Below are 22,365 nucleotides of genomic sequence, written 5' to 3'. Positions count from 1 at the left end.
ATGAAATGAAAATCGCTTATTGTCACACGTAGGCTTCAATTAAGTTACTGTGAAAAGCCCCTAGTCGCCACATTCTGGCGCCTGTCCGGGGAGGCTGGTACGGGAATCGAACTAGTTAGTGAGCTAAACCTCAGTGAGCTAAACCATATGGGCCTTGTCATATTAATTCGCTCAAGCATGGTCAGTGTGACAGGACTGAACAAATGAAACATATTTAAGCAATTTTGGATGCTGCTGACATTAAAATGAATACTAGTCTTTTAGAGTTTTTACAGACCAGTTCTTTACAGGGCTGGTTTAGCTCAATGGGCTAGACAGCTAGTTTGTAATGCAGAACAAGGCCAGCAACGCGGGTTCAATTCCCGTATCAGCTGAGAATTCTGAATTCTCCCTCTGTGTACCCGAACAGGCCCGGAATGTGGCAACTAGGGGCTTTTGACAGTAACTTCATTGCAGTGTTAATATAAACCTACTTGTGACAATAAAAAAATTATTATTATTTATTATGCAACTTATTCTACAGTGTTGTTCAGCCCATGATGTTTATTTGAATTAGGTGATCACTTCATAGGCAGAGGTAGTGCCAGTTAGGGTTGGGAGCAAAATTGCAAATCACCCCGAAGCCCTCAGGCTAATAGTGAAAAGATTGTCTTTAATCTCCAAACCACTCTTCACCATGTAGTTGTTAGATGAATTTATTGAGCTTGACTTGAATCAGACTATGACTGTGCTGTCCGATAGCATTGTACGTTTCTCAGAAGCCCTCATTAGCAAAGGAAGGTTGTTCAGTACAGCATTTAGTAGATAGTAATTTGCATAGGCTTGTCTCACACATGACAGTAGGAAGTCTTACAACACCAGGTTAAAGTCCAACAGGTTTGTTTCAGACACGAGCTTTCGGAGCGCAGCTCCTTCCTCAGGTGCGCTCCGAAAGCTCGTGTTTGAAACAAACCTGTTGGACTTTAACCTGGTGTTGTAAGACTTCTTACTGTGCTCACCCCAGTCCAACGCCGGCATCGCCACATCATGAAAGTAGGAAGTAAGGTTTTGTGAACAGGAAATATGAAGGCACATGTCTGTGCTATAAATAAACCTCCCTTATTAATGGAACTGCAACCACAAGGTGATAGCAGGGAAGAGTGCTCGGGTAGCATAGATAAAATTGGCAAAATGTAAAGTGTGGCCCACTATGGATGGCCTTGGCACGAGCTAGAAAAAATGGCCACAGATCTACAGTCATACCCAAATTAAATCCATTGAATTAAGCTTAAATGCTTTTCATAAGAAAATAATATTTTAAAATGTCTTTAATTGTGCTAAGCCTCCAATATCCCAAAGCACTTTACTACTCGTGCTTTGAAGCAAAGTAACCTGTTATATTGTCAATACCCATAGCCAATTTGAGCACAGAATTATTCCATCCCAACATCAGCAAATTAGGTAAGTGACCAGTGAATTGGTTTTGGTGTTGTAGGTTGAGGAAGAAATGTTGGACAAAACACTGGGATGGCTCCCCGCTCTTCAGCTATTGCCACAGGATATTTTACACCTATTTCTATAACAGCAGGGGTCTGTTTAACTTTACATTAAACCACATTCCCTCAATGCTGCATTAAGTGCCAATGTAGGTATTATGTTTTGAGATTATGAAGGACATTAAACCCCATAAGATGATGTGATTTGTGTGAGACTGCAACCAACCAAGACAAACTGACACCGAAGAGAACAGATTTTGTTTGACAGAACATATGCCATGCTGCTGCATCTGCAGATGGCCATATTTCCTCATGGGCCAAAAGAAACATTGACCTGTGTCAACAGGATAGATTGCATGTCAGAGGAAAGTAAACTCTGGCAATAACTTGGATTGTTTCGGGCTCGCTCCCTCCCGCCATGTGTCTCATGCAGAAACGTTGGAGATATGTATTGCAGGGTCACCGACTCTGGGGTGTTTTGGGGGAGGGTGGGGGGGGGTTGCGGATGAAAAGATTAACAGACATTTCACAATTAAGACTTTGTTGCTGACAGGACCATAGGGATGGAGTGGGCCTGTTGATGGGACTATAGAAGTGGGACTGCGGTTCTGTTCCGAGCCGGGAGTTCGATCTGAGACTGACTCAGCCACCTGACCTGACTTCGAGAGCCCTCGCCTGCACTAAGGCAGGCCTGAGACTGCTGCCCGTAGAGACCTTGTGTAAATCCTCCCCCAAAACACCCACCTGTCAAAACTGAATAAGTCACCGGAATGTGCTGGGCAGTGCTTCCTCTTGGTGGTGGGAGCTCAGATTTGCACATGTAAACAGCGTGGCGCACACATGTATATACAAACAATGCCGACACAAGATATCTGAGATAAATGGAGTACCAGGAAGCTCTGACGCCAGGCAAAAGGCCAAATCCTGGGCTAGTCCCAGAAAATCCAGGATGGCTGATCATACTTAAGTTAATTGATGAGGGAAGGGCTGTAGATGTCGTATACATGGACTTTAGTAAGACGTTTGATAAGGTTTTCCATGGCAGGGTGATGGAAAAAGTGAAGTCGTATGGGGTTCAGGGTGTACTAGCTAGATGGATAAAGAACTGGCTGGGCAACAGGAGACAGAGAGTAGTGGTGGAAGGGAGTTTCTCAAAATGGAGAAGGGTGACTAGTGGTGTTCCACAGGGATCCGTGCTCGGACCACTGTTGTTTGTGATCTACATAAATGACCTGGAGGAAGGTATAGGTGGTCTGATTAGCAAGCTTGCAGATGATACTAAGATTGGTGGAGTTGCAGATAGCGAGGAGGACTGTCAGAGAATACAACAAAATATAGATAGATTGGAGAGTTGGGCAGAGAAATGGCAGATGGAGTTCAATCCAGGCAAATGCGAGGTGATGCATTTTGGAAGATCAAATTCAAGAGCGGACTATATGGTCAATGGAAGGGTCTTGGGGAAAATTGATGCGCAGAGAGATCTGGGAGTTCAGGTCCATTGTACCCTGAAGATGGCAACGCAGGTTGACAGAGTGGTCAAGAAGGCATACAGCATGCTTGCCTTCATCGGACAGGGTATTGAGTACAAGAGTTGGCAGGTCATGTTACAGTTGTATAGGACTTTGGTTCGGCCACATTTGGAATACTGCGTGCAGTTCTGGTCGCCACATTACCAGAAGGATGTGGATGCCTTGGAGAGGGTGCAGAGGAGGTTCACCAGGATATTGCCTGGTATGGAGGGTGCTAGCTATGAAGAAAGGTTGGGTAGATTAGGATTGTTTTCGTTGGAAAGACGGAGGTTGAGGGGGGACCTGATTGAGGTCTACACAATTATGAGAGGTATGGACAGGGTGGATAGCAACAAGCTTTTCCCAAGAGTGGGGGTGTCAGTTACAAGGGGTCACGATTTCAAGGTGAGAGGGGGAAAGTTTAAGGGAGGTGTGCGTGGAAAGTTTTTTACGCAGAGGGTGGTGGGTGCCTGGAACGCTTTACCAGCGGAGGTGGTAGAGGCGGGCACGATAGCATCATTTAAGAGGCATCTAGACAGGTATATGAATGGGCGGGAGCATAAGGGAAGTAGACCTTGGAAAATAGGAGACAGGTTTAGATAAAGGATCTGGATCGGCGCAGGCTGGGAGGGCCGAAGAGCCTGTTCCTGTGCTGTAATTTTCTTTGTTCTTTGTACTTGATGTATTTGAAGTCCAGCTTAATATACCAAGAAAGCACAACAGCGTCTATACTTAGGAAACTTAGGAAATTCGGTATGTCCACATTAACTCTTACCAACTTTTATAGATGCACCATAGAAAGCATCCTATCTGGCTGCATCACAGCCTGGTATGGCAACTGCTCGGCCCAAGACCGCAAGAAACTTCAGAGAGTCGTGAACACCGCCCAGTCCATCACACAAACCTGCCTCCCATCCATTGACTCCATCTACACCTCCCGCTGCCTGGGGAAAGCGGGCAGCATAATCAAAGACCCCTCCCACCTGGCTTACTCACTCTTCCAACTTCTTCCATCAGGCAGGAGATACAGAAGGCTGAAAACTCTCACAAACAGACTGAAAAACAGCTTCTTCCCCGCTGTTACCAGACTCCTAAACGACCCTCTTATGGACTAACCTCATTAATATTACACACCTGTGTGCTTCACCCGATGCCAGTGTCTGTGTTTACATTGTGTACCTTGTGTTGCCCTATTATGTATTTTCTTTTATTCTCCTTTCTTTCCATGTACTTAATGATCTATTGAGCTGCTTGCAGAAAAATACTTTTCACTGTACCTCAGTACAAGTGACAATAACCAAATCCAATCCAATCCAATGCAATATTTTATCTCCAACCCGACCCAATCCGTTCTGTCCAGAAAGATCATAAGAAAAAGGAGAGTAGGCCGGTTGGCCCATTAATGGAGGAGCGCTTCATTATTAAGACCATAAGACATAGGAGTGGAAGTAAGGCCATTCGGCCCATCGAGTCCACTCCGCCATTCAATCATGGCTGATGGGCATTTCAACTCCACCTACCAGCATTCTCCCCGTAGCCCTTAATTCCTCGCGACATCAAGAATTTATCTATCTCTGCCTTGAAGCCATTTAGCGTCCCGGCCTCCACTACACTCCGCGGCAATGAATTCCACAGGCCCACCACTCTCTGGCTGAAGAAATGTCTCCGTATTTCTGTTCTGAATTTACCCCCTCTAATTCTAAGGCTGTGCCCACGGGTCCTCATCTCCTCGCCTAACGGAAACAGTTTCTTTGCGTCCACCCTTTCTAAGCCATGTATTATCTTGTAAGTTTCTATTAGATCTCCCCTTAACCTTCTAAACTCCAATGAATACAATCCCAGGATCCTCAGCCGTTCATCATATGTTAGACCCGCCATTCCAGGGATCATCCGTGTGAATCTCCGCTGGACACGCTCCAGTGCCAGTATGTCCTTCCTGAGTTGTGGGGCCCAAAACTGGACACAGTACTCCAAATGGGGCCTAACCAGAGCCTTATAAAGGCTCAGTAGCACATCGCTGCTTTTATATTCCAACCCTCTTGAGATAAATGACAACATTGCATTCGCTTTCTTAATCATAGATTCAACCTGCATGTTTACCTTTAGGGAATCCTCGACTAGCACTCCCAGATCCCTTTGTACTTTGGCATTATGAATTTTCGCACTGTTTAGAAAGTAGTCTATGCTTGGATTCTTTTTTCCAAAGTGCAAGACCTCACATTTTCTCACGTTGAATTGCATCAGCCATTTCCTGCACCATTCTCCCAAACTGTCTAGATCCTTCTGCAGCCTCCCCACTTCCTCAGCACTACCTGCCTGACCACCTAACTTCGTATCATCGGCAAACTTCGCTAGAATGCCCCCAGTCCCTTCATCCAGATCATTAATATATATGGTGAACAGCTGCGGCCCCAACACTGAACCCTGTGGGACACCGCTGGTCACCAGCTGCCATTCCGAAAAAGAACCTTTTATCCCAACTCTCTGCCTTCTGTCAGACAGCCAATCCTCAACCCATGCCAGTAGCTCACCTCGAACACCATGGGCCCTCACCTTACTCAGCAGCCTCCTGTGTGGCACCTTATCAAAGGCCTTTTGGAAATCCAGATAGACCACGTCCACTGGGTTTCCCTGGTCTAACCTACTTGTCACCTCCTCAAAGAATTCTAACAGGTTGGTCAGGCACGACCTCCCCTTACTAAATCCATGTTGACTTGTTCTAATCCGACCCTGCTCTTCCAAGAATTTAGAAATCTCATCCTTAACGATCGATTCTAGAATTTTACCAACAACCGAGGTTAGGCTAATTGGCCTATAATTTTCCATCTTTTGTCTTGATCCTTTCTTGAACAAGGGGGTTACAACAGCGATCTTCCAATCGTCCGGGACTTTCCCTGACTCCAGTGATTTTTGAAAGATCTCAACCAACGCTTCTGCTATTTCTTCAGCCACCTCTCTCAGAACTCTAGGGTGTAGCCCATCGGGGCCAGGAGATTTGTCAATTTTAAGACCTTTTAGCTTTTTTAGCACCATCTCTTTTGTAATGGCAACCATACTCAACTCAGCCCCCTGACCCTCTATAATTTTTGGGATATTACTCATGTCTTCCACTGTGAAGACAGACGCAAAGTACTTATTAAGTTCTCCAGCCATTTCCTCGTCTCCCATCACTAGCCTTCCGGAATCAGTTTGAATTGGCCCAATGTCTACTTTGGCCTGTCGTTTGTTTCTTATGTATTGAAATAAACTTTTACTATCATTTCTTATATTACTGGCTAGCCTGCCTTCATATTTGATCCTCTCCTTCCTTATTTGTCTCTTTGTTAACCTCTGTTTGTTTTTGTAGCCTTCCCAATCTTCTGATTTCCCAGTGCTTTTGGCCACTTTATAGGATCTCTCTTTTTCTTTGATACATTTCCTGACCTCCTTTGTCAGCCTTGGCTGACAAATTGAAGGTGCCATCCTTTGAATATAATGTTAAACAGAAGCCCTGTCTGCCTGTACAGGTGAAAGTCAAAAATCCCATGCCAGTCACCAAAGGGAAACAGGGAGTTCATCTTCTGTTTTGGTGTACATTCTTTTATCAATCAAAACCAGTGACTGACCATGTATCTGTGCTTGTGGAATCTTGTGTGCTAATTGCTGCATTTGCCAACATTAACAGTGACTGCACTTCAGAACTTTGACTTGACACAATTCAGTGCTTGTGAGGCGCTTTGAGATGTCTAAGGATGTGCACAGCGTAATTTTCTTTTCCATTTCCCCCACGTTCCATTATCTGCTACTGTGTGATAGTGAGCAAAGCTGACTTGTGGCTTTTGCCTTTTTTATTTCACCACGTATTTTTTTCCAGGTTCTATGAAAAGTTTCTTTATTGTCTGTTTTCCAATTCTGAAAAAAAGTAACCTGACAATCTACCCATTTTCTCATTTCAAATACTGACAGACTCACTATGAGCTTCCAACACACAGGACGGAATAATAGAGGGACCCTGCCCCAGAACCCACATTGCACGCTGACCTGCCCCACAATCATAAAGCATTGTGGGGCAGACTAATGAGTGCTGAGTGAGACCTCATTCTTTTTTAATTTCCAATTCGGGGGCAATTTAGCCAATCCACCTACCCTGCACATCTTTGGGTTGTGGGGGTAAGACCCACAAGGAGAATGTGTAAACTTCACACGGACAGTGACCCGGGGCCAGGAGTGAACCTGGGTCCTCGGTGCCATGAGGCAGGCAGTGCTAACCACTGTGCCGCCCTTCTCTTTCCCCCCCCCTCGCCCCTTTCGATTGGTTGGTAGCCCCAGCAGTGGCAGAAAGGCCTCAGTGGCTGCTGCCAGGACTGCACAAGTCCAGGATCTTGGACTGCGGAAGGGGGGTGCAAAGAAGGTAGGTTAGGTAGAGGGATATGAGGGTGCTGGGTTTGGTTTAAGGGAGGGAGCAGATGGGAAAGAAGGGAGGGTTCAATCTCGGAGGGCTGTCCCACAATTAGCAAGAGTTATAGCTGGGGGAAGGGCAATTATGATGCCATTAGACATGACTTAGGATGTGTAGGTTGGAGAAGTAGGCTGCAGGGGTTGGGCACACTGGATATGTGGAGCTTGTTCAAGGAACAGCTATTGCGTGTTCTTGATCAGTACCTACCAGTCAGGCAGGGAGGAAGGGGTCGAGCGAGGGAACCGTGGTTTACCAAAGAAGTGGAATCTCTTGTTAAGAGGAAAAATGAGGCCTATGTGAAGATGAAGCATGAAGTTTCAGTTGGGGCGCTTGATAGTTACAGGGAAGCGAGGAAGGATCTAAAGAGAGAGCTAAGACGAGCAAGGAGGGGACATGAGAAGTCTTTGGCAGGTAGGATCAAGGAAAACCCAAAAACTTTCTATAGGTATGTCAGGAATAAAAGAATTACTAGGGTAAGAGTAGGGCCAGTCAAAGACAGTGGTGGGAAGTTGTGTGTGGAGGCTGAGGAGATAAGCGAGATACTAAATAAATACTTTTCGTCAGTATTCACTCAGGAAAAAGATAATGTTGTGGAGGAGAATGCTGAGACCCAGGCTATTAGAATAGATGGCATTGAGGTGCGTAGGGAATAAGTGTTGGCTATTCTGGAGAAGGTGAAAATAGATAAGTCCCTGGAGCCTGATGGGATTTATCCTAGGATTCTCTGGGAAGCCAGGGAAGAGATTGCTGAGCCTTTGGCTTTGATTTTTATGTCATCATTGGCTACAGGATTAGTGCCAGAGGACTGGAGGATAGCAAATGTGGTCCCTTTGTTCAAGAAGGGGAGTAGAGATAACGCCGGTAACTATAGGCCGGTGAGCCTAACGTCTGTTGTGGGTAAAGTCTTGGAGAGGATTATAAAAGATACGATTTATAATCATCTAGATAGGAATAATATGATTAGGGATAGTCAGCATGGTTTTGTGAAGGGTAGGTCATGCCTCACAAACCTTATCGAGTTGTTTGAGAAGGTGACTGAACAGGTAGACGAGGGTAGAGCAGTTGATGTGGTGTATATGGATTTCAGTAAAGCGTTTGATAAACTTCCCCACGGTCGGCTATTGCAGAAAATACGGAGGCTGGGGATTGAGGGTGATTTAGAGATGTGGATCAGAAATTGGCTAGTTGAAAGAAGACAGAGAGTGGTGGTTGATGAGAAATGTTCAGAATGGAGTTCAGTTACGAGTGGCGTACCACAAGGATCTGTTCTGGGGCCGTTGCTGTTTGTCATTTTTATAAATGACCTAGAGGAGGGCGCAGAAGGATGGGTGAGTAAATTTGCAGACGACACTAAAGTCGGTGGAGTTGTAGACAGTGCGGAAGGATGTTGCATGTTACAGAGGGACAGAGATAAGCTGCAGAGATAAGCTGCAGAGCTGGGCTGAGAGGTGGCAAATGGAGTTTAATGTGGAGAAGTGTGAGGTGATTCACTTTGGAAAGAATAACAGGAATGTGGAATATTTGGCTAATGGTAAAATTCTTGGTAGTGTGGATGAGCAGAGGGATCTCGGTGTCCATGTACATAGATCCCTGAAAGTTGCCACCCAGGTTGATAGGGTTGTGAAGAAGGCCTATGGTGTGTTGGCCTTTATTGGTAGAGGGATTGAGTTCCGGAGCCATGAGGTCATGTTGCAGTTGTACAAAACTCTAGTACGGCTGCATTTGGAGTATTGCGTACAGTTCTGGTCGCCTCATTATAGGAAGGACGTGGAAGCTTTGGAACGGGTGCAGAGGAGATTTACCAGGATGTTGCCTGGTATGGAGGGAAAATCTTATGAGGAAAGGCTGATGGACTTGAGGTTGTTTTCGTTAGAGAGAAGAAGGTTAAGAGGTGACTTAATAGAGGCATACAAAATGATCAGAGGGTTAGATAGGGTGGACAGTGAGAACCTTCTCCCGCGGATGGAGATGGCTAGCACGAGGGGACATAGCCTTAAATTGAGGGGTAATAGATATAGGACAGAGGTCAGAGGTGGGTTTTTTACGCAAAGAGTGGTGAGGCCGTGGAATGCCCTACCTGCAACAGTAGTGAACACGCCAACATTGAGGGCATTAAAAAATTTATTGAATAAGCATATGGATGATAAGGGCATAGTGTAGGTTAGATGGCCTTTAGATTTTTTCCATGTCGGTGCAACATCGAGGGCCGAAGGGCCTGTACTGCGCTGTATCGTTGTATGTTCTATGTTCTAGCCAAGGGCGGTCTTCGAAGAGCATCTCCCCCAATTAACCCTTAATTATTCATTTACATGTGTCAAGCAAGCTGCCAATTTCGGTGTCAGTCCACGCTCCCCTTTTTCTCCCCCCCCCCCCCCCCTTATTATGAGAGAGTGCTCGGGGGTGGGCAGGAAGGGGGGGGGGGGGGGGGGAATAGGCACCGACCCCATCTTGTGTATCATCCTCCAATGGAAGGGGCACGTAAAATTCAGGCCTTTGTGTTTTATCCGTTTTTCAGCATTTTCAACTAGTTTATAATCTCGACTTCTAGCACACTGGGACAGTGCTTTGAGTCTATCTGAAGTTTTTGTCAAGTTGGTATTTGGCTTTCAGTTGCTCCAAAAATAATAATTAATTTTGTTCCATCTGCATAATGAATCAAAGTCTTTGACGATCCATTGTGATTGTAAAACCTTTCTTTTGCTCCATTGATTTGAATTGAATTTGATTTATTGTCACGTGTACCGAGGTACAGTGAAAAGTATTGTTCTGCGTACAGTCCAGACAGATCACGTCATGCATGAAAAAACATAGGGCATGCATAAATACACAATGTAAATACATAGGCACAGGCATCGGGTGAACATACAGAGTGTAGTACTACTCAGTAGAGAAGATGTGTGGAGCGATCAGTTCAGTCCATAAGAGGGTCATTCAGGAGTCTGTGTCAACGGGGAAGAAACTGTTTTTGAAACTGTTAATGCGAGTTCTCAGATTTTTGTATCTCCTGCGCGATGGAAGAAGTTGGAAGAGAGAATATCCTGGGTGGGAGTGGCCTTTAATTATGCTGCCTGCTTTCCCAAGGCAGCGGGAGGTGGGTAGACAGTCAATGGATGGGAGGCAGATTCACATAATGGACTGGGCTGTGATCACAACTCTGGTTTCTTGTGGTCTTGGCCCAAGACCACAAGAAACCAGAGTTGTGATCACAGCCCAGTCCATTCAAGCTGTGATGCTGCCAGATAGGATGCTTTCTATCGTGCATCTGTAAAAATTGGTAAGAGTGAATGTGGACATTGCGAATTTCCTTAGTTTCCTGAGGAAGTGTAGGCGCTGTTGTGCTTTCCTGGTCATAGTGCGATGTGGGTGGACCAGGACAGATTGTTGGTGTTGGGCAGACCAAGGAATTTGAAGCTGTCGATCATCTCCACCTTAACAGCATTGATGCAGACAGGGGTATGTACGATACTTTGCTTCTTGAAGTCAATGACCACCTCTTTAGTTTTGCTGACGTTGAAAGAGATTGTTTTTGTTACACCATTCCGCTATGGTTGTGTCAATAGCAAACTTTCGGATGAAGTATGAGCCGTATTTTGCCACATAGTCGTGTGTGTATAGGGAGTATAGTAGGGGGCTAAGTATGCAGCCGTGCTGGGCCCCGGTTTTGAGGAGGAGGTGTTTTGTTTATCCTTGCTGATTGTAGCCTATGTGTTGGGAAGTCGAGGATCCAGTTGCAGAGAGAGGAGCCAAGTCCTAGGTTTTGGAGTTTTGTTATGAGCTTGGCTGGGATTATGGTGTTTAAGGCGGAGCTGATGTCAATGAACAGGGAGTCTGACGTAGGAGTCCTTGTTGTCGCGATCCTCCAAGGATGAGTGTAGCTAAGGAGATAGCGTCTTATGTGGCTTGGTTGTGGTGGCATGTGAATTGCAGTGGATCAAGGCGTTCTGGGCGTATGGAGTTGATGTGTCTCACGACCAACCTTTCGAAGCACTTTCTAATGAACGATGTAAACGGTAGTCGTTGAGGCCCGTTGGCTGGTTCTTCTTTGGCACCGGTATGATACGGTCTTCTTGAAGCAGGTGGGGACCTCGAAACTGAGTCGAGAGAGGTAACTCCAATTGTAACTCTAATTTAGTACATTCTTCTCAAAAGGTTATTCTGGCCAAAGTTTTAATTCTGACTTGTATAAATAATTAAAACCCTGTTCAATTTCATTTTTTTATGTATTTTGTGGAGAAATGTATTTAGTTTGTTGTAGGCAGGACCAAACCACTCAATTCCGTTACACATTCTGATTTGTTCAAACATGAAATGAAATGAAAATCGCTTATTGTCACAAGTAGGCTTCACATGAAGTTGCTGTGAAAAGCCCTCAGTCGCCACATTCCGGCGCTTTTTGATTGACTTTTTAATTTGACAATCTGTTATTTAAATTTCCACTTAGAATTTGCTGCAACCCTTTGAAGAGAGTTAGTGAGGGCAGATCATAGAATCATAGAATTTACAGTGCAGAAGAAGGCCTTTTGGCCCATCGAGCCTGCATCAGCCCTTGAAAAGAACACCACCCTACTCAAGCCCAGGCTCCACCCCATCCCGGTAACCCAACCTAACGAAGGGGCAATTTAATGTGACAACCTGTACATCTTTGGTCTGTGGGACGAAACTGGAGCACCCGGAGGAAATCAATGCAGACACGGGGAGAAAGTGCAAACTCCACACAGTCACCCGAGGCCTGAATTGAACTTGGGGCGCTGGAGCTGTGAGGCAGATTGCTTCTATAATTGGCAGGAAAGAATTATGATGCAAGAAAGAATGCTTGTTTTCTATTACGCACGCAGCTTAAAACTGGCTGTAAGATTCTGCCATACTTTTTGGCAGTTAAAGCCTGAACCGTATTAATTGACTACTTCAGGAATGGTTGCTATCAATTTGAGCTAAATTTAAGGTTGTATAAAAGCACTGCCCAAGGAGTTGGATCTCCTCTTTGGAGTGTTTTCTGGAGCACCTGTCTGTAACATACATAGATGAAAAAGGTAGAAGAAGTAGGGCAGCAGGGTAGCATGGTGGTTAGCATAAATGCTTCACAGCTGTAATTTAAAAGTGGGTTGGAATCTGAGATTTTCTTTTTGTTTTGAGTGGAAATAAAGATAGCAGTTTTATTGTGTCACTGTATTGATTAGCATTGTTTAAGGGGCAATTGTAAGCTATTTTCTTGTGTGATAAAGATATTCTGATAGTGGTTTAGTAATAAAGTTTGTTTTAGTATACCTTATCTCTATTTTGTGTGAAATTCCTGGAGCGAGGTATCCTTTCCTCAGTCTTTTAAAATTAAATATTGAGGTTTTTGTCCCGTATCCTAGACACTGTTGGGGTCTGGTCTGGGATTGTAATACTCAGAACAAAGATCACAGTCTACCAGGCAGTGATTCACCTGAGTAACTGCAGTATAACTGCATTACAGCTAATAAATCCCACATAGAAAAATACAATTGCACCTAAACCTAGCTCTTGGACTTAAAGTTTCCATTTCAGACAGTCTTGCGTTGAAGAGTTTGACCTTTTTTTATTCATGGCTGAGGAAGTACCAAGATCAGTCAGTTGCACTGGAAACTACTAGCTTTATAAAGAATTCTTCAGTTTCTGAATGCTTGTTGATATTGAAGTCATCACTACTTATTTGAGTCACTGGCCTCACACATGAACCTTGGCACAGTGTGTTGACAGGCTTTTTGATCATGGAGACCGTCACAGCCAAGCCTGCTCTTGTGCTTATCTGTCCACACAATATTCCTCGAGTGGGAAGTCAAACCATTTTTGTCTCCTCTCTCAGCTGCGGAGGTCAGTTGCAATTGCCTCCACGTTCCACCCACCAATCTTGTTCTATGAGGGAGATCAGCTGAATTAGCTAGGAATCAAGGTTGGAATCTTTCCAACGCAAACTGGAGGAACAGCATTCCATCTTCCGATGACGCGTCACAACCGTCTGAACTTAACATTGCATTCAACAACTTCACACTGTGACCTCTCTCCTCCACCTTCACCCTATTGTTATTGCTATCATTTACTTTCATTTCTTCCATCAATCCATTTTTCCTTCACTATTGTCTTCCCCCCCACCCACCCCACTAGGGTCATCTGTTCCCTGTTTCAAGTTGTCCTTTAACATGCTGCTTACCTCTGTTTTGCCATTAAGACATTCTGATCTCTTCATAGAATTTACAGTGCAAAAGGAGGTCATTTAGCTCATCGAGTCTACACCAGTCCTTGGAAAGAGCACCCTACATAAGCCCACACCTCCACCCTCTCCCCGTAACCCAGTACCCCCACCTGACTTTTAGACACTAAGGGGCATTTAGCATGGCTAATCCACCTAACCTGCACATCTTTGGACTGTGGGAGGAAATGGGAGCACCCGGAGGAAACCCGCGCATACACCGAAGGCCAGAATTGAACCCGGATCCCAGGAGCTGTGAGGCAGCAGTGCTAACCACTTTGCCACCATGCTGTCCTCTTAATGTGCCACTATCATAGAACATAGAACATACAGTGCAGAAGGAGGCTATTTGCCACCGAGTCTGCACCGACCCAGTTAAGCCCTCACTTCCAGCATCTGCAGTAATTTGCTATTAACTTGGGAGTCTTTCCAGTCTGTTTGGCCAAGGTGCTGTCAGTGTCCCTTTTTCTATGTGGTATCGACTGGTGTAATTTCATTTAAACATACAAGTTTGATTTTGATTATTTATTTATTCTTTAACTGGTCAGTTTAACACTTCATATATCAGATGCCACCTTCGAAAATGGCACTTCTGATATGTCTGCCCTTTTTATTAACTAGGCTACCACCCCCGTGGTGACAAGGCACTCAAACCAGGTTCTGATGGGGTTCCCCATGCCCTCACTTTTCACCTCACCAGCCTCTGCATTCAAACAATGTCACCATGGAATGCATCTTCCCCTCACCCCATGTCAGCATTCCGTAGGGACTGCTCCCTCCGTGGCACTCTGGTGCACTCCTTGATCACCACCAACTCCTCATCTCATTCCTATGAAATCACAGACAGTGCAACATCGGCCCTTTTACCTCCTTGTTCTTCATCATTCAAGGCCCCAAGCACTCCTTTCAGGATGAGCACAGTTTCACTTGCCCTGCCTTCAATTTGGTCTACTGTATTCGCTACTCCTAATGCGGTCACCTCGACATTGCGGAGACTAAACTCTGACTGGGTGATCGCTTTGCAGAACACCTTTACTGGTTGTTACTCAGCGCACAACCATGACCCCAACTTTCCTGCTGCTTGCCATTTTAACTCGGCACCTTGCTCTTGTGCCCACAGGCCGCTTGGCCTGCTGCAATGCTCCAGTGAAGCCCACTGCAAACTTTAGGCTCATTACAGTCCTCAGGACTCAACATTGAGTTAGACAACTTTAGACAGTGATCTTTCTGTCAGGTGCTGGTTTAGCACAGGGCTAAATAGTTGGCTTTGAAAGCAGACCTAGGCAGGCCAGCAGCACGGTTCAATTCCCGCACCAGCCTCTGCGAGCAGGCGCCGGAATGTGGCGACGAGGGGCTTTTCACAGTAACTTCATTTGAAGCCTACTTGTGACAATAAACGATTTTCATTTCATTTCCCCTTTTAAAATCTTATTTTATATGAAAACATTTTTAGTCGCAATGCAACACCTCCCTCCGCCATCTCTCATTTGTTCTTGTGTTTTGCTTTCACTGAGCACCAGCCTTTATTCACCTATTAACACGTTCCGATACCTTACTTTGATGCAACTACAGCACCTTCTCCTGCCGTTAACATTTCCTCTATCCCGTGACCTACACATCTTTCTTCCAATCTCCCCTAGCTCCCACCAATCACTAACTTTTTACGCTGCTCCAGCTGCTACATCCCTTCTAATACAATGAATGATCCATTACATTTCACCCTCTCTTTAGCGCTGAATAGGAGACATACGGATTCAACACTAACTATATTTTCCCTCTCCACAGATGCTGCCAGGCCTGCTGAGGTCTTCCAGCATTTTTTCTCATTATTGTGGAGATGGTTTTATAGTGGCGCATAATAAATTGTACAGATGTTTCTGAAAAGCTGTATTAAGTGGAAATCAATTAGGCACCCAAGCAATCTGTAGTGATATTATAATTCCTCTTTCAAATTATGGACAGAGTCTGGATTTAAAAGGTGATTTTCTGTTCTTGGAGTTGATAGCGAATAAGTTTGCAGATGAATATATTTCCAGCATTATCACTTTTCAAACAGATATGCTACAATTGTAGGGAAGAATCCCTGCAATTCTAATCTCTGCCTTGTTCCCCAATTCAAATTGCTTCCATCTGTACAATTACTGTGTCAAACCTTTAACAAGCAGTACTTCACCCTAGTGTTAAAGGGCTCCAAATTGTTTCCATAGATGTAACTAAACCTTGCAAGGGCAATCTGTAGTTATACTGCTGGATTGTCTTAGCAGTTGAAATGGACATAGTGCAAAATATGGCATGCCCTTCGCAACAGTGTAAATGCGTGTGTCACTAATTTTTGAATTTATGTGTAGATAGCCTTGTTGGCACCCATCCACCAAATCACACAGTAGCATTGTTCTAAGAAGAGTTATTTTATTTTTAATAACTTAAATTCTAATTCTGCCGTAATATAATGAAACTGGAACTAAATAAAGTGAAGCTGAGAGCGCAAGAAATTCTTGTCCAACAGCCACACATTCAAACGCTTGAGGAAGGAGTTATCAAATAATAATTGGCATTAAAGCGACCTGCAGTCTTTTTCTTCCTCCCCACCTCCAGGATGATGCTGTTGTATTAATTTACTAATACCATGACTTCGGTCAGCTGGCTCTGCATAAATGAAGTATCAAACTTCACCTTGTCTGCTTGGCTTGATACCACATCATGAGCTACAATTGATTGCTGAGTCACTTGGTTCCAAGAATCTTTTTCTAATGCCCGTGTCCATCATCTTAATTTTAGAGGTAATTTCCATTAATTTAATATACTTAATAAGGTAGACACCACATGCAAATTGTTTAATAAACATTTATAATTGGGGATATGTGATTTATTTTGGTGCTGAAGTAATTATAGTTGGTGAAGTACTCTACTGATGGCTGTGAAAGGAACCTGTCCAGATCAGTGAGTGGGAAACAAGAGTGGCTTGTCTATGTAGGCAGACTCAAGCAACTGTTGATAGGCAACGTTGAAGGAGTGTCTCTCCAGCGCCAGTGTTTGTGCATGCTGCTGCGGATGATACTGCTGGCTCTCTGGCGATGCCTCAGCGCTGCCACGTTAACTTGACTTACACTGCTGTAACTGGTAACAGCTGTTACTCTGGTATTCTGTCTCTGGGAGGGTGTATTTATCCACTGCAGAATAATATATGGGACATAAAAACAGAAAATGCAAGAAACACACTCCGCTGGTCAGACAGTAACTGGGAAGAGTGAAACACAGTTGACGTTTCAGGTCTCGAAAGGTCATCAACCTGACTCTTTTTTCTCCTCAGTTGCTGCCTGACTTGAGCAACTCCCAGTGTTTTCTGTTTTTATTTTAGATTTCCGGCATCCTGAGTATTTGCTTGTGTATACAATAACCAAACCTATCTCTTGTTGGTGTCTGCCTACATCATGTGTTCCTGCCTTAGCTCCAAACATTGGCCTCGGGGCCATTTCCATTTTAAGAAATAAATTCAAATGGCATTAACCACTTATTGTGATGAACAAAAGTGTGACAGAGACCCAAGCAAATTGGAGACTGCAGTTCTGACATTTTAGGATGGACTGCATTTGAATAATTTGAGATACGTCATGTTTAGTGTCACTTCAAAGGATACTAACTTTAGGCCTCTGACGCCAAAGCTCTGTACCATTGTGGTTTTCTTGGTCATTTCGGAGTCTTTTGCCGATTTATTGATAGCGATTGATTGCTATGATTAGTCAGTGCCCCAAAATGATTGGATCAAAACTTGCTGGTGCAATGCATCTTGCAGTTTTCCCAGTGTTAAACATTTTCCTGCACCCTTCAGTTAAAAAAAAAATGCTGCCTTTAAGTTGCTAGAAGGTGTTGGGTAATAATGGAGTGATAAGGGAAACAGGACATCTGGGATCTTAATGAATGATGGGCACCAACAGTCTATCTTCTGAACTGATGAGATTTCAAGATTCAAAACTAAGCAAAGGATAGTGAGTTAACACCGGTGAATTCAATGTCAAATCTGTGACACACAGGTTAAAAATAGAAAGAGTACCGGGCAGCACGGTAGCACAAATGATTAGCACTGTGGCTTCACAGCGCCAGGGTCCCAGGTTCGAGTCCCTGCTGAGTCACTGCCTGTGTGGAGTCTGCACATTCTCCCCGTGTCTGCATGGGTTTCTTCCAGGTGCTCCGGTTTCCCCTCTCAGTCCAAAGACGTGCAGGTTAGGTGGATTGGCCATGATAAATTGCCCTTAGTGACCAAAAAGGTTAGATGGGGTTATTGGGTGACAGGGATATGGTGGAGGTGAGGGTTTAAGTGGGTCGGTGCAGACTCGATGGGCTGAATGGCCTCCTTCTGCACTGTATGTTCTGTGATCATAACTGGGAAGAAACAAAAAAGATTTCAATTTTAACACCCAAGTTTGTGGGGATTTAAATGAACCTAGACGATTTGCCTAACTTTGGCTAGGGGGAGGAATCTCCTGGATAACTCTAATTGTGAAAATCAGTCCTAGGTTTCAAGGTTACCTGTTGGGAAAGGAAAACAATGAAACAGGCCATCAGGAGCACAAAATAATGTTGAACTGGTTCCAAGCGAATAAAGTGTCCCCTTGAGGAACAGAGTAATATATAGCCATGGACATGATTGTCAGATGTGTTAAAAGTTAATCTGGGAGAACTTTCTGCAGTATACAGTATTATCCACCAATTGAACTGTGGTTAAACAATGTTGCTTTTAGTTTTAAATAAAAGTCTTAAAACTGGCAATCTTGTGACCCTCCCAGTCATTCACTGGAAATGTAAATGTCCCTTTTGAAAAGCATCAGACTTCACGGTAATTTACTACCTCCTATGATGTGAGTGAACTTGAAAGTGGAGTATTGAACGCTAATTGTTGGGTTGGCATTCCGTCCTTGGACAAAGAGAAAGGTTTGGAGTTCGCTCTGTATGCTTTTGGTGCACTTTTGATTGAAACAAGTTCATATGATTTCTCTACTATCAGCAACTTTCATAGATGGTTGTTAGTTTTTATAACGATATGCATAGCCACGATGGGTTCTGTTTCCAGTGGCCAGTGGGTCGGTAACCAAAGGACACAGATTTAAGTATCTAGAGGGGAAATTAGTTTTTTTTTAATGCAGCAAGTTATGATTTGGAATGGAGGGTTGGGGATAGATTCCTTTGGGAAAGGATTCCTTTGGGAAAGAACAGGGAATTGGAAATCATTGGATAACGCTTTTCCAAGAACATACATGAGGGGCCAAACCTGTGAATTCACTAACCTATCATTTAGCTAGATACTTCCATGGAAAGGCTAAGAGGCTATGTTGTCAGCACATATAAATGGTCTAGTAAACAGCTAACATGAAGCACAAGAACAATTTCTAAAGTAGGCAAAACAAGTCAGGTAAAACTGTATCAGCGGGTAATAACTTCCAGTTAATACCTTCATGTCTCCTAATAGTATTTACCGAGCTCTAAGAAAATGCATGTTTGTGTTGGCTGGTTGTCTAAAGGTTTAAAACCCAAAGCAAAATTCCTCATTTTAAATTCAACATCTGCACAGTTGCTTAATATTGTCATTGCAAGAGCTTAGATACTGTCCTCAAAACTTAGCATCTTGACTGAACACTTATGTTGCTGTCGGATTATGTGGAGTCAAATACTGACTAAAGAACCATCCATCTTCAGAGGATGCAGGCTTTCTCCGAACCCATCCAGTATTGCAATTGAGTATGTTCAAAAAACCAGTGGGAAAATATTTGAATAGCTTACCAAGGTACCCCAAAGAATCTTCAAGCTTTCTTGACGCAAGATCATCTTGGGTGGCCTGATAGGCAATCAGATACTTACATAATTCTACACACAACTGAACCAATTAATTTAACTTGATTTGTCAGCATCTCTACTGGTGATTGCTGATAGGGTTTGCCCGATGAAAAAATGATGAATGGCAATAGGTATTAAAATGTGCAGACCCAAAATACATAAACTTCTATTTGACGATTTTGACATTTTATCTGAAATATGCAAATACAGTATAATGAATGTATTTCTATTTCAGCTGACTGTTACAATGTTATCTAGCTTTATAATCTTTTAAAATTTACCTTTCATTGGTAGCCTCTTCAGTCTATGGTTTATATAGATTTTTCAAAAGTGATTATTTAAGTTTCAGTGAAGTTGATGTTTTAATCTTTCCATTTATTATTAATGCCTGTAAACTTAACCACGTTTTCAGTTGAGTACTTCATTGTTTGGGGGGGGGGGGAGATTTGATGGAATGAAAAACTTTGGATTTGAGTATTCCTGAAAAAGAGATGTTGAAGCTTTTGTCTTGCATGCATCAGGACAAGAATACCAAATTTCAAAGGGAAAGATAATTTATACTGTGTTTAAAAAAAAAAGGGTACTGATTGGTCAGCAAGTGAACCTTGGTTGAGATTTTTGCCATGGGGAAATCATCAAGGAGCAATTACTCCCCCAGACCTTGTTTAAATTCAAAAAATGCAGGTCAAAATTGAAAAAATGCAAGTCGACGCTGGAGGTGCATTGCCATGGGAAATGCATAGCTGCTCACTCATCTTGCCAGAAGTTACATAGATTCATATGCAGGGACCTCCTCTGCAAATAGAAAGAATATGTCTAGGTATTGCGCCTTTTTAATTAAACAAAAGCATGGGTGACAAGACCTTGACTGGAGTCAGCCTACCTTTTTGTTTTGACTTTAAACAAAAGCTTGGAATAACTGTTCCCTGGTACAGTCTCCATGGCAACCCCACAACCAATCTGAGTCCACTTGCCAATCAACTTGTTGTTCTCGAGATTTGGCATTCTTGTGCCTGTTCTGATCAGTGCAAGACAAAAAAACTTTGACAGTATGTCCCTTTTTTTTCCGGCAATGCTTAAGTTCAATGCTTAAGCGGCAATTTCTAATTTGTTAGGACAAACCTGCTCTGAACCCAAATATAGATTTATGCTTGATAAGTAAAAGAAAATGAGACGACGGAAAATGCCATGATCAGCATGTAAAAATTGAAAATGCAACACAACTATTTCAAATCTGTTGTACCGCTGTGAATTGAAGTGAAGTATCAGTCTGCTTCTGCTGCTGAACCTGCCGTGAAAGTACCCTGCAAAAGTCTTGTGTTTGGTGTTGCATAAGTTTTCTTCTTTTTGTGGTGTTTATTTGTGCAGGTGTTATTTTTCTGGAATTCCATTTGTAACTTTAGTGCAGGAGTGGAAAAATTGTTCTCCTGGGAATTAACACTGTGGAGCTGCCTCGATTTGGTTCACTCCAATAGGTGGGATTTTGGGGAACTGGGTGATGCATAAGGTGGGAAGTGCTGCAAATTTGGACAAATATTTCTGACCGTTGGACAAATATTTTTGCTTCTCCCCATTATTCTTCCAATTCAGATTTGAGGCTCTTCCAGCTCTCTGTAGGCTTGAGCACCAGGAGCACGTGCGCGCACATTTTCTAGGCTAAAATCTATTTGTTCATGATGATCAGATAGTTTTCAGCAGCGCTAGTTCTCCCTTCTTCCGAATGCAGCTGGTTTATACTTCCACCTTGAAGCAATCACAAGTGTTGGCTAAATGAGCGTTGATTGAATGAGCTAGCCACTGTACCAATCCGTCACCCAGACACTCTTAAAGTGAAGGTGGCTATCCTGAGAACGTCGAGAGCAAATAACAAACAGCCCATAAAGGCTAGGAGTTCCGTTTCAGGAACTATATATAACTAGGATAATGCGCCAGAGATTAATTGGTTCTCCAGCAATTATGAAAATTAGAACTTTATTCCCCAATTCTACTTTGGTTAAATTCATGAACTTTTTTCCACTCCCTTGTTGGCTATGGTGATTTACTAATTTAAGTGTAGCAAAAGTTTAAATGATGATCTTAATTTTGGTAGTGTGAAATGTACTCTGTGTTGTATTTGTAATTCATCCTTTCTACTGTGGTTAAATTCATGCACTTTTTTCTCTCTTTTTCTTCTCGTCATCTCATCCCTTTGGTTACTTGGGGTGAATTGTCCTGAAAACCCTTGATGAACTGTAGAGACCTTTGGTATGCGCGTTATTTCCTAAGGAAGCCCAAAGTCACAGAAAGTCAATTTTTTTCGGGAAAAGAAGTTCAAATTATCATGCACAACAAAAGTAGTTTTGAATGAAATGCCTTTTTTTTAATAAACATTTTATTGAGGTATTTTTGGTATTATAACAGCAACAAAATAAACAATGTACATGAAACTACATAGTGCAAAAGCTGTCTCCCTCCCTTACAGATCCCACCTTTATTAACCCCCGACTCTAAGCTGAACTAACCCCCCCCTCCATTCTGCTGACGATTAATTTTCCGTGAAGAAGTCGATGAACGGTGGCACCTCCGGGTGAACCCTAACACTGACCCTCTCAAGGCAAACTTGATTTTCTCCAAACAAAGAAAGCTAGCCATGTCCGATAGCCAGGCCTCCGACTTCAGGGGCTTTGAGTCCCTCTCGGCTAATCGTATCCGTCTCCGGGCTACCAGGGTATCAAAGGCCAGAACGTCTGCCCCTCTCTCCTGGATTCCCAGGTCTTCCGACACCCGGAAAATCGCCACCTCTGGACTCAGTGCCACCCTTGTTTTTAACACCGTGGACATGACATCTGCAAACACCTAAGTTTCAGGCATTTCAAGAACATGTGGACATGGTTCGCTGGTCCTTCCGCAAATTTTGCAAACCTG

General features: G+C 43.5%; 1 protein-coding gene across 3 annotated transcripts in view; it reads left to right on the top strand.

The window, feature by feature from the left end:
- The window catches only part of prkacba (protein kinase, cAMP-dependent, catalytic, beta a), a 192,863-nt gene that overhangs the window by 127,109 nt on the left and 43,389 nt on the right, over positions 1–22,365 (top strand). The window contains exon 2 of one of the 3 annotated variants that reach the window (XM_038793669.1): positions 21,697–21,705. The exons of the other annotated variants lie outside the window; for them this stretch is intronic. Coding sequence (XP_038649597.1) covers positions 21,697–21,705 — 9 coding nt within the window. The remainder of the gene's footprint in view (positions 1–21,696; positions 21,706–22,365) is intronic. 3 annotated transcript variants of the gene reach the window in all.

Source organism: Scyliorhinus canicula, chromosome 4 (genome assembly GCF_902713615.1).
Source record: "Scyliorhinus canicula chromosome 4, sScyCan1.1, whole genome shotgun sequence".
NCBI lineage: Eukaryota > Metazoa > Chordata > Chondrichthyes > Carcharhiniformes > Scyliorhinidae > Scyliorhinus > Scyliorhinus canicula.
Note: the sequence above shows the minus strand (reverse complement) of the source record. Positions and strands in the feature narration are given on the sequence as shown.